This window comes from Chlorocebus sabaeus, chromosome 28 (assembly GCF_047675955.1).
Source record: "Chlorocebus sabaeus isolate Y175 chromosome 28, mChlSab1.0.hap1, whole genome shotgun sequence".
Classification (NCBI taxonomy): Eukaryota; Metazoa; Chordata; class Mammalia; order Primates; family Cercopithecidae; genus Chlorocebus; species Chlorocebus sabaeus.
In genome coordinates this window covers 13,457,963-13,470,103 of record NC_132931.1, presented here as the reverse complement: position 1 = coordinate 13,470,103, position 12,141 = coordinate 13,457,963, and the positions used below count along the sequence as shown (strand labels likewise).

General features: G+C 49.9%; 2 protein-coding genes across 2 annotated transcripts in view; both read left to right on the top strand.

Annotated features, from left to right (window-relative positions):
• The window catches only part of LOC140710616 (myosin-16), a 28,720-nt gene extending 21,219 nt beyond the window's left edge, over positions 1-7,501 (top strand). Inside the window, exons 15-19 of the mRNA XM_073012792.1 lie at positions 325-383; positions 1,207-1,294; positions 1,677-1,794; positions 2,983-3,103; positions 6,854-7,501. Coding sequence (XP_072868893.1) covers positions 325-383; positions 1,207-1,294; positions 1,677-1,794; positions 2,983-3,103; positions 6,854-6,994 — 527 coding nt within the window. The 3' untranslated portion in view covers positions 6,995-7,501. The remainder of the gene's footprint in view (positions 1-324; positions 384-1,206; positions 1,295-1,676; positions 1,795-2,982; positions 3,104-6,853) is intronic.
• Positions 7,502-8,782: 1,281 nt separating this feature from the next.
• Positions 8,783-12,141, top strand: part of MYH16 (myosin heavy chain 16) — a 40,635-nt gene continuing 37,276 nt past the window's right edge. Inside the window, exons 1-2 of the mRNA XM_073012791.1 lie at positions 8,783-9,021; positions 9,309-9,390. Of these exons, the coding sequence (XP_072868892.1) occupies positions 9,310-9,390 (81 nt within the window). The 5' untranslated portion in view covers positions 8,783-9,021; position 9,309. The remainder of the gene's footprint in view (positions 9,022-9,308; positions 9,391-12,141) is intronic.

Sequence of the window (12,141 nt, the reverse complement as noted above, 5' to 3'; positions counted from 1 at the left end):
CACCAAAGTGCACCTTCTCCTGTGGTCTATGGGTGCTTCTTCCTCCCCAGGCAATGGGAGCAATTTGTCACCTTGCACCATAAATCACAAAAGGCTGCACCCTCCCAAGGAGCACAGCAGCTCTTTTGACAGTTACGCTGTAGCCAGCCCGTTTGACCACTCCCTGGTAGATCTCATTTTCCTCATGTGAGGGTCCCCCTTATCCAGCCCCAAGATAAACCTTTTTGAATCCAAAGAATGGGTGTGCTTTGGTGCAGCGTGCTTAATGAGGCTGCCTTTCTCCATACTGGGTACTGACGTGAAACGTGCTTGTCCCTTCCTCAGCTGGAAGCAAGAAGCAGAAGAGAGGCTCCTCCTTCATGACAGTCTCCAACTTCTACAGGGTAAGCAAGGGTGCCCCCAACCCTCCCTTTCAATCTTGGGTGGTCTGGCTGCTGCTTCATGACCCAGGGCAGCCTGATTTCATTTCTCTGTCTATGATCACCTCTTTACCTGGAGGGGTCTGTTTCCTTCTGAAGAGGCCACAGAATCAAAGGACCATTGGGCAGAAGAGAGCTTTACAGAAGGCCCAGTCCAACTATATCATTTTTGGATTTAAACCTGGAGAGTAAAGGGATTTGTGCAGTGTGACCACGCGAGATAGCAATGCCCAAGATCTTGTGTCCTAGAGATGGCTGGCAGGTCTTGGGCTGGCTACAACTTCCATGAAGTTTGGGCATTACCTTCCAAAGTGCAGTCTACAAGGAGATGTTGCACAAAGCAAGATGTCAACACTTTTCAAGAATCAGGCTGTTCCAAGGCAGAGTAGGCCACCTCATTGGAGATATCCAAGCAGAGGAGGAGGGAGCATCCATTAGGGAAGTTAACAGTGGACAGGGCTTTGCCCACGTAGACCCTACGGTTCCTCCTGGTACTGAGATTCTACAATGAACCAGCTCTTAATCTGGAAGGGCCCCACTTCTTACAAACCACGGCCCCTTGAGCAAGTCATTGGACCTTGAGAGCGGTGCTGCCCAGTAGCACTTTCTGCAATGATGAACCGTTCTCTTCTGCACTGCCCAATATGGTAGCCACTAACCACATGTGGCTGAGTTTTAATTCAGTTTTAAGTGAATAAATTCTAAATAAAATACCTCTCCTGGGTGCAGATGTCCTGCAACATCAATGCAAAGTTTCACTCACTCGTTCTCTGTCCTCCAACCCCAGGAGCAGCTGAACAAGCTGATGACCACCCTCCATAGCACCGCACCCCATTTTGTCCGCTGTATTGTCCCCAATGAGTTTAAGCAATCGGGTATGTTGTGGGGTCACGGCTCCCTGCTGGAAGTCCTGAGGTTCTATGAAGTTAGTTTTCGTTCCAAATTAAGTCCACCTTTCATCACCAAGGCTGATGGGGGCAAAACAAGGCTCGGAGAGAAATCTCAACAACGGGTCATCCAAGAATCATATTCTAGCTGCTTTATAAAGCAGAATAGTGCCCAACCAGCTAGAAATCAAACTCAGGGGAGCTTTTGGGCATTGGTCAAATGGTGGGGGACCTGGGGCCTCCAGGACAGTGACAGGAGAAGCCTGGGGATGATGGCACAGATGCTCAGTTCAGCTTCCTTGAGTGGCCAGGACTGGCCTGTCCCACCCCAGAGGAGGGATTCTCCATCTTGCACCCTCCCCCTTGGCAGGTGTGGTGGATGCCCACCTGATCATGCACCAGCTAGCTTGCAATGGTGTCCTGGAAGGCATCCGTATCTGCAGGAAGGGCTTCCCAAACAGGCTGCAGTACCCGGAGTTCAAACAGAGGTGAGTGATGTCTCCCTCGGTGCAAGGCTTAGATGCCCAGGAGTTGACCAACTGATAAGTCACAGCCCACTGCAGCAGACACAATGGTGCTCTGTCAATACCACCTCACTGTCAGTCACTACCTTAGTACACACTGGCCCAAATTTCAGATGAGATTGGGTATGTTCACGGAGGTATGGCCATAGATGCTGGCCCAAATTTCAACTGCCAGCCCTTGCATTTCTTGGCTGCTGGATGCTTCTTTGCCCCTCCTTGGCAAGCTGTCCTGGGAATTAATGCCTCCCTGGAAGGAGCCCTCAATCAGTGACTGAGGAGAGCTGGTGTATAAATACCTCAGCTCCCTCACCCTTCAGGTGGCTAAGTCTGAGACATTTTCCACCATGTGCTCAGATAGCAGTGTGTTGGTAAATGTTTAACAAGGGCTCCCTGGTCTGAAAAAAGAAGCCCCGATTGCTAGTGTCTGCCCATTTCCATGGTGTAAATACTCGCACTGTGGCTCCCAGTGATCCCAAGCAGCATTAAGCTTCGGTTGCTGGTTGTGCTAACTGCCTCCATAACGTGCCTTTTATTGGCTTTCTGCCCATTCCCCATTCTGCCACTTTCCAGGTAAACTACTTGCACTTGAATTCTTACCTCAGGGCTTCTGGAGGAACACTGGGTAACTAATACCTCCACCTTAGAAATGATCTTCTTCTACCTCCTCTAACTTCCTAGAACATAAGACCACAGATTGATGGATCAGGAAAGGTCACTAGAGGTCACCTTATCCAAGCCCCTCTGAAGTCTCCAGTTGGGGACTTTTGTGTCCAAGATCACAAAGGGGGCTGCTCACAGGTCAGGATAAAAAATAAATAAATAATAAATTTTTTTAAAGAGCTGTTTTCTGATATCTGAGTCAATGCCCTTTTTGAACTTCAGCCTCTATCAGGAAGGGATTTTGGTGTCTTCATTTCTAGAAACAGCTTCTCCCTATACCCCCAACGCTCACCAATGTCCACCCCCAAGCTAGAGCCCTTATTCCAAAGCCTCCTATTGATCTCATCTCTCTGCCTCCCTGGGGCGTCAGTCAAACAAGCCTAGTCCCTGTCCAAAGTCCATCCCAAAGACCAGCAGATAACCGCATGAACATGTTTTATGTGCCGTCGGCTTGGGCACAGTGATGACTGTCAATCATCTCTGTCCTGCCAGGTACCAAGTGCTGAACCCCAACGTGATCCCCCAAGGGTTCGTGGACAACAAAAAGGCCTCAGAGCTGCTTCTTGCAGCCATTGACCTGGATGCGAACGAATACAAAATTGGACACACCAAGGTAGGGTCTGGTGGGCGGTCTCCCCCTACACACCCCCTCAGCCTTTTCCCAAGAAGGTGGGCTTTGGGGTATGGATTCCACCTGGTCACTGACCAATGGCCTGCTTTGGGCAAGTCTGCCAGTTGCTGAGAACATCAGTTTCCTGAAAAATCAGGGTTGATCATGCAAGTCTCATAGAATTTGGGGAGATTAGAGGCAACATGCATAGAACCCAGTTCAGCTCAGAGGGGAAGTCAATCACGGTAGAATATTTCTTAGAACCCTATGCTTTGTTTTGTTTGAGACAGGGTCTTCTTGGAGTGCAGTGGCACAGTCATAGCTCACTACAACCTGGAACTCCCAGGCTCAAGTGATCCTCCTGACTCAGCCTCCCAAGTAGCTGGGACTTAAGGCATACACCATCATACCCAGTTAATGTTTTAAATTATTTGTAGAGATGGGGTCTCACTCTGTTGCCCAGGCTGGTCTCAAACTCCTGGGCTCAAGCAATCCTCCTGCCTCAGCCTCCCAAAACGCTGGGATTACAGGCATAAGCCACTGCACCTGGCCTGAGCCCTGAGTTTCCAAGAATAAAAAGGGCCAATCAGAATCAAGGTCCCAGATCTGACCCATGGGGAAGTTTGCTTGGGCAGAACCTGGACAATGAAGCACTGTAAGCCCAGCTCTGAGCCGGCGGCTGAGTTGGGACTGACTCAGACAGAGCAGCCTCCTGCTCCTGACTCATGGGGCCTGAGTTGCCCTGGATCTATCCCATTTCCTGGCCCCGCAGCATCCTGGTGGGGTTGTAAAGGCTGGCCAGGCCAGTGGTGCCACATATCCTTCCATAGCCGCCCCACCTGCCCCCCACCAACAGACTGTACCCCAACACGATCACCCCACCTGCCCCCCACCAACAGACTGCACCCCAACACGATCACCCCGTGACATAGGAGGTTCACTGGCTTTGCAGTCAGGAGAGTCGGGCTCAAAGCCTACCTCTGTGCTGCCTGGAGCAGATCATTTCTCTCTCCAAGTTCTCAAGCATGACGCAGGCTTGGCATGAAAGCTTCCAGCATGCCTGTGCCTCTAATGCATCTGGTCACTCAGCAAACACTTATGGTGCGCCTACTGTGTGCCAGGCACGGTTCCAGGCTCTAGGGACACACAGTGAAGAGAGCAGAATGAGTCCCTCACTCCCTGGAGCTTGCTTTATAACACTGTGTGTGTGGAATTGTAACACTGCCCTAGAACCTGCAGGAACTGTTTGTTTTGGCCTCCTTCACAATTAAGATGTGCTGTAAATAGCTCGATTGACTTGCGGGGGACACTCGAGGTTTGGAGACAGGATCGTTGAATACTTGAGCTGGAAAGAATCTTAGAAACCAGCAGGCCCCTCCTTTCCCCACCCACCCTTGACAGATGGGGAACTTAAGAAAGCCTGGAGAGGGGGTGGAGATGGCATGCCCAACTTCACAGAACGAGGCGGGACACAGCTAGTAGGCATCAGGCCCACTGGCGCCGGTCGTGTGGCCAGGGAAGCCGGAGCTGGTATCTCAGAACGTGGCACAGCTCAGAATCTGGCCCATTTACCACCTGGCCAAACAGACAGCATCCTGCTATTGTACAAGGGTTGCATGAGGCATGTCAGTTCCAGGGGAAGGCCCAGGGCTGCTGGGGACAGCTTTGCTCCCTGAGGACTAGGCAGACCGGCAGCAGGAGCAGAACAAAGAACAGGATGGTTCTGACTGCAAATGGTGTTCCTATGTTCAGAGTTGGCTCAGGTGGGCCCCACCCCCAGCCACATGCTTGTTTCAAAGACCAAACCTCAACGCCAATTAATTTTGAAATATCAGGAAACATTTTATGACATCAAGCCCGATTTCTCTACCTTGCGATGTCCAGCTCCTTGGGGGCCTTTTAGGGAGCAGAGAGCATTCTTCCTCATCTTTTGCCCACAGTGGCTCAGCTGGGTGCTGTCCTCCCTGGCCCCGTGTGGCATCTTGGGCTCCTGCAGCTCAGAGGTCCCAGGGGCCCTGCAGGCAGCATTCTCCCCAGACAGGAGAGGAGGCCTAGGTCCCCCAAAGGGACAGTGACTTAACCACAGTCAGACACACAGCACATCCAAGGCAGGCTAAGGCCAGAATGCAGGTCTCCTGGCACCTTCTCTCCTTCTAAAAGTTTCTATTATGTCCTATTTGAAGCCTGTTAAAAGGTGTTACATTATGAAACATATAATAAAGCCAGCACCCTGTGAACCCACTGAAAAGCCCAGAATATCAACCTCACATGTCTTTCCTCCCCCACCTGCTTCCCACCCCTAGGAGTAACCCTGTCTTGAATTCTGACATGAACCATTCTTTTTTTTTTTTTTTTTTTTTCTTAAGAGACATGGCCTTGCTCTGTCGCCCAGGCTGGAGTGCAGTGACATGATCACAGCTCCCTGCAGCTTCTAACTGCTGGGCTCAAGCGATTCTCCCACCTCAGCCTCCCGAGTAGTTGGGACTACGGGTGCACAGCCCCACACCTGGCTAATTTTTGTATTTTTTATAGAGATGGGGTCTCAGTATGTTGCCAAGGCTATTCTCCAACTCCTGGGCTCAAGCGATCCTCCCACCTCGGCCTCCCAAAGCGTTGGGATTATAGGCAGAAGCCATACCACCTGGCTCATTTCCTTACCTTTCAAAAATAGCTTGAGCACATATGCCTGCAGGTCGTGCTTGGTTTTGAGCTTCAGGGAAGTATCATTCTTGACACACCCTCTGTGACATTCCTCCATGACGTGCTTTTATCGCTTTGCCATGTTTCTAAGCTTCATCCTCACTGGTAGGTGACATTGTCACGGCCACACGGTACTGCAGTGCTGCTGTGAGCATCCTCGCTCGTGGTCCTGTGCAGGAGTTTCTCTAGAACAAAGTTCTCAACCTTGGCTATACACTAGACTCATCTGGGGAGTTTGTTTGTTTGTTTGTTTGTTTGAGACAGAGTCTCACTCTGTTTCCCAGGCTAGAGTGCAGTGGCACTGTCTTGGCTCACTGCAACCTCTGCCTCCCGGGTTCAAGTGATTCTCCTGCCTCAGCCTCCCAAGTAGCTGGGATTACAGGCGCCTGCCAGCACACTTGGCTAATTTTTTGTATTTTTAATAGAGATGGAGTTTCACCATGTTGGCCAGGCTGGTCTCGAGCTCCTGATCTCATGATCTGCCCTCCTTGGCCTCCCAAGGCACTGGGATTACAGGTGTGAGTCATCGTGCCTGGCCTGGGGGGATTTTTAACACATCAATAGGCGGGGCATGGTGGCTTATGTCTATAATTCCTGCCTTTTGGGAGGCTGAGGTAGGAAGATCACTTGAGTCTAGGAGTTCAAGGCCAGCCTGGGCAACATAGCCAGACTTCATCTCAGAGAAAAAATTTTTAATTAGCTGGACATGGTGGCACATGCCTGTAATCCCAGTACTTTGGGAGGCCCAGTCTGGATAACATATCTCTACAATAATAATAATAAATTTAGCCAGGCATGGTGGCATGTGCCTGTAGTTTCAGCTACTCGGGAGACTGAGATGGGAGGATTGCTTAAGCTCAGCAGGTCGAGGCTGCAGTGATCCATAATGACGCCACTGCACTCCAGCCTGGATGAGAGAGAGAGATCCTTTCTCAAAAACAAAAAGAAAACAAACAACAAAAAACAAAAACCCTTCTTTGATTTAAAGCTCCCCCAAGTGGCTGCCATCGGTGACAGCCGGGCTTTTTCAAAGGCATGCCGTCTTTCCCCCAGGTGTTCTTCCGTGCGGGCATCCTGGCAAAGCTTGAGGACATGAGGGACGAGCGTCTGGCCAAGATCATGACGATGCTGCAGTGTCGCCTCCGGGGCTTCCTCATGAGGGTGGAGTTCAAGAAGATGCTGGAACGAAGGTAGCACTCACAAACACCGACACAAAGGCCCAGAGGAGCCACACGTACTCAGGGCCAGCTCCACTAGCCACACCGCGTGGTAGGCAAGGGGTGGATGCCAACATCTTTGATGGCACAAAGAACCCCATGTGGCTGGACAGGTGTGGTGGCTCATGCCTATAATCCCTGCACATTGGGAGGCCAAGGTGGGAGGATAACCTGAGGTCAGGAGTTCGAGACCAGCCTGGCCAATATGGTGAAACCCCGTCTCTACAAAAAATACAAAAATTATCTGGGCATGGTGGTGGGTGCCTACAATTCCAGCTACTTGGGAGGTTGAGGCAGGAGAATCGCTTGAACCCGGGAGGCAGAGGTTGCAGTGAGCCAAGATCATGCCATTGCACTCTAGCCTGGGCGACAGAAACAAAACTCTGTCTCAAAAAAAAAAAAAAAAAAAAGGAGCCCTGTCTCTCAGAGCTGCTGCAACCAAGTTCACGCACTGGGTGGTTTCAAATGACAGGAATTTTTTAAACTTTTTTTACTGATACCTAATAGATATGCATATTTTGGGTTTTATGTGATAACTTGATACATTCATATAACAAAATCAGGATAACTGGGATATCCATCGCCTTAAATTTTATTTTTGAGGGGGGATGGGGTCTTGCTCTGTGGCCCAGGCTGGAATACAGTGGTGTGATCATAGCTCACGGCAGCCTCAACCTCTTGGGCTTGATCTTCCCACCTCAGCCTCCTGAGTAGCTAGGACTACAGGTGCACAGTACCACACCTGGCGAATTTTTTTTTTTTTTTTTTTTTTTTTTTTTTTTTTTTTTTTTGGTAGAGACAAGGTCTCCCTATGTTGCCCAGGCTCATCTCAAACTCCTGGGCTCAAGCAATCCACCTGCCTCAGCTTCTCAAAGTGCTGCGATTATAGGCGTGAACCACTGCACCCAGCCTGTCTTCCCTCTTTTTATATGGACACCAGTCATTGAATTAGGGTCCACCTTACTCCAGTATGACCACCTCATCTTAACTAGTTACATTTGCTGAGACCCTATTCCCAAACAAGGTTCCCTTCCTAGGTATTGACGGTTAGGACTTCAACATATCCTTTCAGAGGACACAGCTTAACCCCTAACAGGAAACAACTAATATAAACCCTCTCTTTACAGTTTCAAGTCACTTTCACAGCCTTCCTCTTACTTGATTCACGTAATGATGCTGTGAGAGGGGCATGGTAGGGCCAGCACCCCCACTTTACAGATGTGGAAACTGAGGTCTGAGAGGTTAAGGAACTGGGACAGGTTCATGCAGAGCCAGGATTAGAACTCAGCAATTCTCACTCCACATACCTGCTCTTCGAATCATGTTTTTCAGCCATCTCCCTAACCTGGTAATTTAAAAATGACCGGGTCCGGCCAGGTCTGGTAGCTCATACCTGTCATCCCAGCACTTTGAGAAGCCAAGGTGGGAGATCACTTGAGCTCAGGAGTTTGAGACCAGCCTGGGCAACAGTTGATAGGGAGACCCCATCTCTACAAAAAAAAAAAAAAAAAGATAGCGGGTGGTGGTACATGCCTGTAGTCCCAGCTACTTTGGAGGCTGAGGCAGGAGGATCGCTTGAACCAGGGACTACAAAGTTCCAGTAAGCCGTAATTGCACCATTGCCCTCTAGCCTGGGCAACAGAGTAAGATCCTGTCTTAAAAAAAAAAAAAAAAAAAAAAAAAAAGTTAGGTCCATCCCAGATGACCTGTGATTCACTCTATTTCTTTGTGGCCATGGAATTAGTAATGAATTCCTGTTCCCATCAGCAGGCCACCTGCAGCCCTGGGCTGAAGGCAGGGACACCAGTTAGGGGCTGATGTGAGGGATCTTGGCCTGATTCAGCCCAGGGCCTTGGTGCACAGGAGGTCCTCAATAAATGGCAGTTGAATGAAGCTGCAGGGAACAAGACATGAGTGGATTCCAGCATCTTTGCAGATCCGTGGGATTCAGAGACTAATGGGTGATTTCTGGTGGAGGAGGGAAAATGCAGGAGTCAATGACTGGTCTGTCTCAGCCTTGTGCCATCTGGGAGGGACCTGGTTCCATCAGGTTTCACTTCAGACCTGGTTCCATCAGGTTTCACTTCAGTTCCTTTATTGTGCTGCTAAGCTCTGACCTCAACGTGAATCTCCCTGCCCCAGACCACATGGGCAATGCTGGGTCTTGAGAAAGCACTTTGGTGTCTGGACAAGATCTGCTGGCTTCTATTTCCAGGCCCTGCTCCTTCCCCAGAGAAGCCAGGTCCTAACACCTTCATTGTAACCCATTCAACCCTGGATTCTTTTCACAGAATGGGCCTGAAAGTCATTCAGCGGAACGTGCGCAAGTTCCTGCAGCTCCGTTTCTGGGGCTGGTGGAAGCTGTATAACAAGGTGAGGGCCAAGGGGCCAGGCCAGTGGGGACTGCTGCTGCCTGTGGGCTGGGGGAGGGCTCAATCCTGGACGGAGGTGCCCCTCAGGAGAGGCTGCAAGAACAGTTTGAAAATGAGGGCGCCTTAGAGACAAAATCTAGCCTCTGTCCAGATAGGGACTAATTCCTCCCTAAGAAAAATCATGGGGCCAGGCACAGTGGCTCACACCTGTAATCCCAGCCCTTTGGGAGGCTGAGGCGGGAGGATTGCTTGAGGCCAGGAGTTTGAGACCAGCCTGGGCAACACAGTGAGACCCCATTTCAAAAGAAAATGAAGAGAGAGAGGAAAGGAAGAGAAAGAGGAAAGGAAGAGAGAGAGGAAAGAAAGAGAGAGAGGAAAGGAAGGGAGAGAGGAAAGGAAGAGAGAGAGGAAAGAGAGAGAGAGAGGAAAGGAAGGGAGAGAGGAAAGGAAGAGAGAGAGGAAAGGAAGAGAGAGAGGAAAGGGAGAGAGAGAGGGAAGGAAGGGAGAGAGGAAAGGAAGGGAGAGAGGAAAGGAAGGGAGAGGAGAGGAAGTGTCTTTCTGCCTTCTATCTCATCCCTCAAAATAAAATCCACTTGAGATAGAGAGCGCCATACCACCCCCACCAAAAAAAGTGAGCTTGATTATTGACTCCTTGCCCCTGGGCATGTTGAGGCATCTTCAGCTCCAGTGAGTTCTTGGTTTAGAGCTGGAGGAACCTCGGGAAATAAGGTCTGACCTCTCATTTCCTGTTCTTCCGAAACAGCAGTGAGTGTGGTAAGTGAGTCAGCCAGCCGGTAGGACCCACAGAAGTCCCAAGCAGCCAGGCCACCCTCAACCAAGGCAGGAGGCCACCAGCCATGGCCCTGCACGTGGGCCCAATCACACCTGTGCTGGGGCCACCATTAAGAGAGAACATGTCCCTGGGCACCAGAGGAGGGAGTCAGGCACCAGGCAGCTGTGTTTAGGAGAAAGGAGGACCCACAGAGGGTGGGGACAGGCTCTGAGTCATCTCGGGTAGCCCTGAGTCCTCCAAAGCTCACAAGGAAGTTTCTTTACACTCCCATCAAAGAACCGGCTAACAATCAGCACCCACCACAAATGGAAAGGGAGGAATAATAAGTTCTGCTTCCCCAAATGTATCCACACACAGGCCGGCCCTGGAGGACCTGGGATTGGAGAGGAATCTAGATGAGCATGTCTCAAAGGCCAGGCGTTGCAGGTGCTGCCTGGCTTTCCCCGCCTGTTCCATGACTCACCTTTCTTTACATTCATTCACTTTTTTTTTTTTTTTTTTTTTTTTTTTTAGACGGAGTCTCACTCTGTCACCTAGGCTAGAGTGCAGTGGCACAATCTCGGCTCACTGCAAACTCCGCCCCTCCAGGGTTCAAGTTATTTTCCTGCCTCAGCCTCCTATCTGGGATTACAAGCATCTGCCACCATACCTGGCTAATTTTTGTATTTTTAGTAGAGACAGGGTTTTACCATGTTGGCCAGGCCGGTGTCAAACTCCTGACCTCAGGTGATCCGCCTGCTTTGGCCTCCCAAAGTGCTGCTGGGATTATAGATGTGAGTCACTGCACCTGGCCTCGCTTTTTTATTTTGGAAAAAAAAAAAAAAAATTCAGACAGGGTCTCACTCTGTTGCCCAGGCTGGAGTACAGTGATGCAATCATAGTTCACTGCAGCCTCAAACTCCTGGGCTCAAGCAATCCTTCCACCTCAGCCTCCCAAATAGCTGGGACTATAGGTGTGTGCCACCATGCCCAGCTAATTTTAAATTTTTGTTGTTGAAGAGACAGGGTCTTGCTATGTTGCCCAGGCTGGTCTCAAACTCCTGGCCTCAAGCAATCCTTCCACCTCGCCCTCCCAAATGGCTGAGATTACAGGTGCATGGCGCCCGCCCAGCTTATTTTTAAACTTTTTGTAGAGAGAGGGTCTCGCTGCATTACCTCAGCCAGTCTTGAACTCCTGACCTCAAGTGATACTCCCCAGCCTCCTGGAATTACAGGTGTGAGCCACTGTTCCCAGCCACAAATTTTACTTTAAAAGGAAACTTTGCAGTCTTACCTGCTTTAACCTCATCCTAAGCAAATGTTATCCACAAAATTGTGGATTTGAGGAGTTCTTTTTCACTTTTTAAATTACCTATTAAAGTAACCATGTCACAACTCAAATCAAAGGGTGTCTATGCTTGAATGCCTCTCACCAGATCCCTTGGTATACAATTAGACTCTGGGAAGACCCAGGCCAATGGCCTTTAAGGTTCCTTCTGAGCAAGACATGGTAGCAACAGCTGTGAACTCCCCTGCTCATTACTAATTAGACCTGACAGAGCAAGGTCCTGTTCTAATTAGTTGTTGTTGTTGAGACAAAATCTTGCTCTGTTGCTCAGGCTGGAGTGCAGTGGCACGATCTGGTTCACTGCAACCTCTGCCTCCCAGGTTCAGGCGATTCTCCTGCCTCAGCCTCCTGAGTAGCTGGGACTACAGGCGCCCACCACCACACCTGACTAATTTTTTTGTATATTTAGTAGACACCGGATTTCACCATGTTGGCCAGGCTGGTCTTGAACTCCTGACCTCAGGTGATCCGCCCGCCTCAGCCTCCCAAAGTGCTGGGATTACAGGCATGAACCATCGCGCCCGGCCTTTTTATTTTTATTTATTTTTTATTATTTTTTTAATCCTCTCCTCTTAGTATTCTAACTAAGTTATAATCTTATTTAACAAAGCTGAATAGGCTGGGTCAATGGA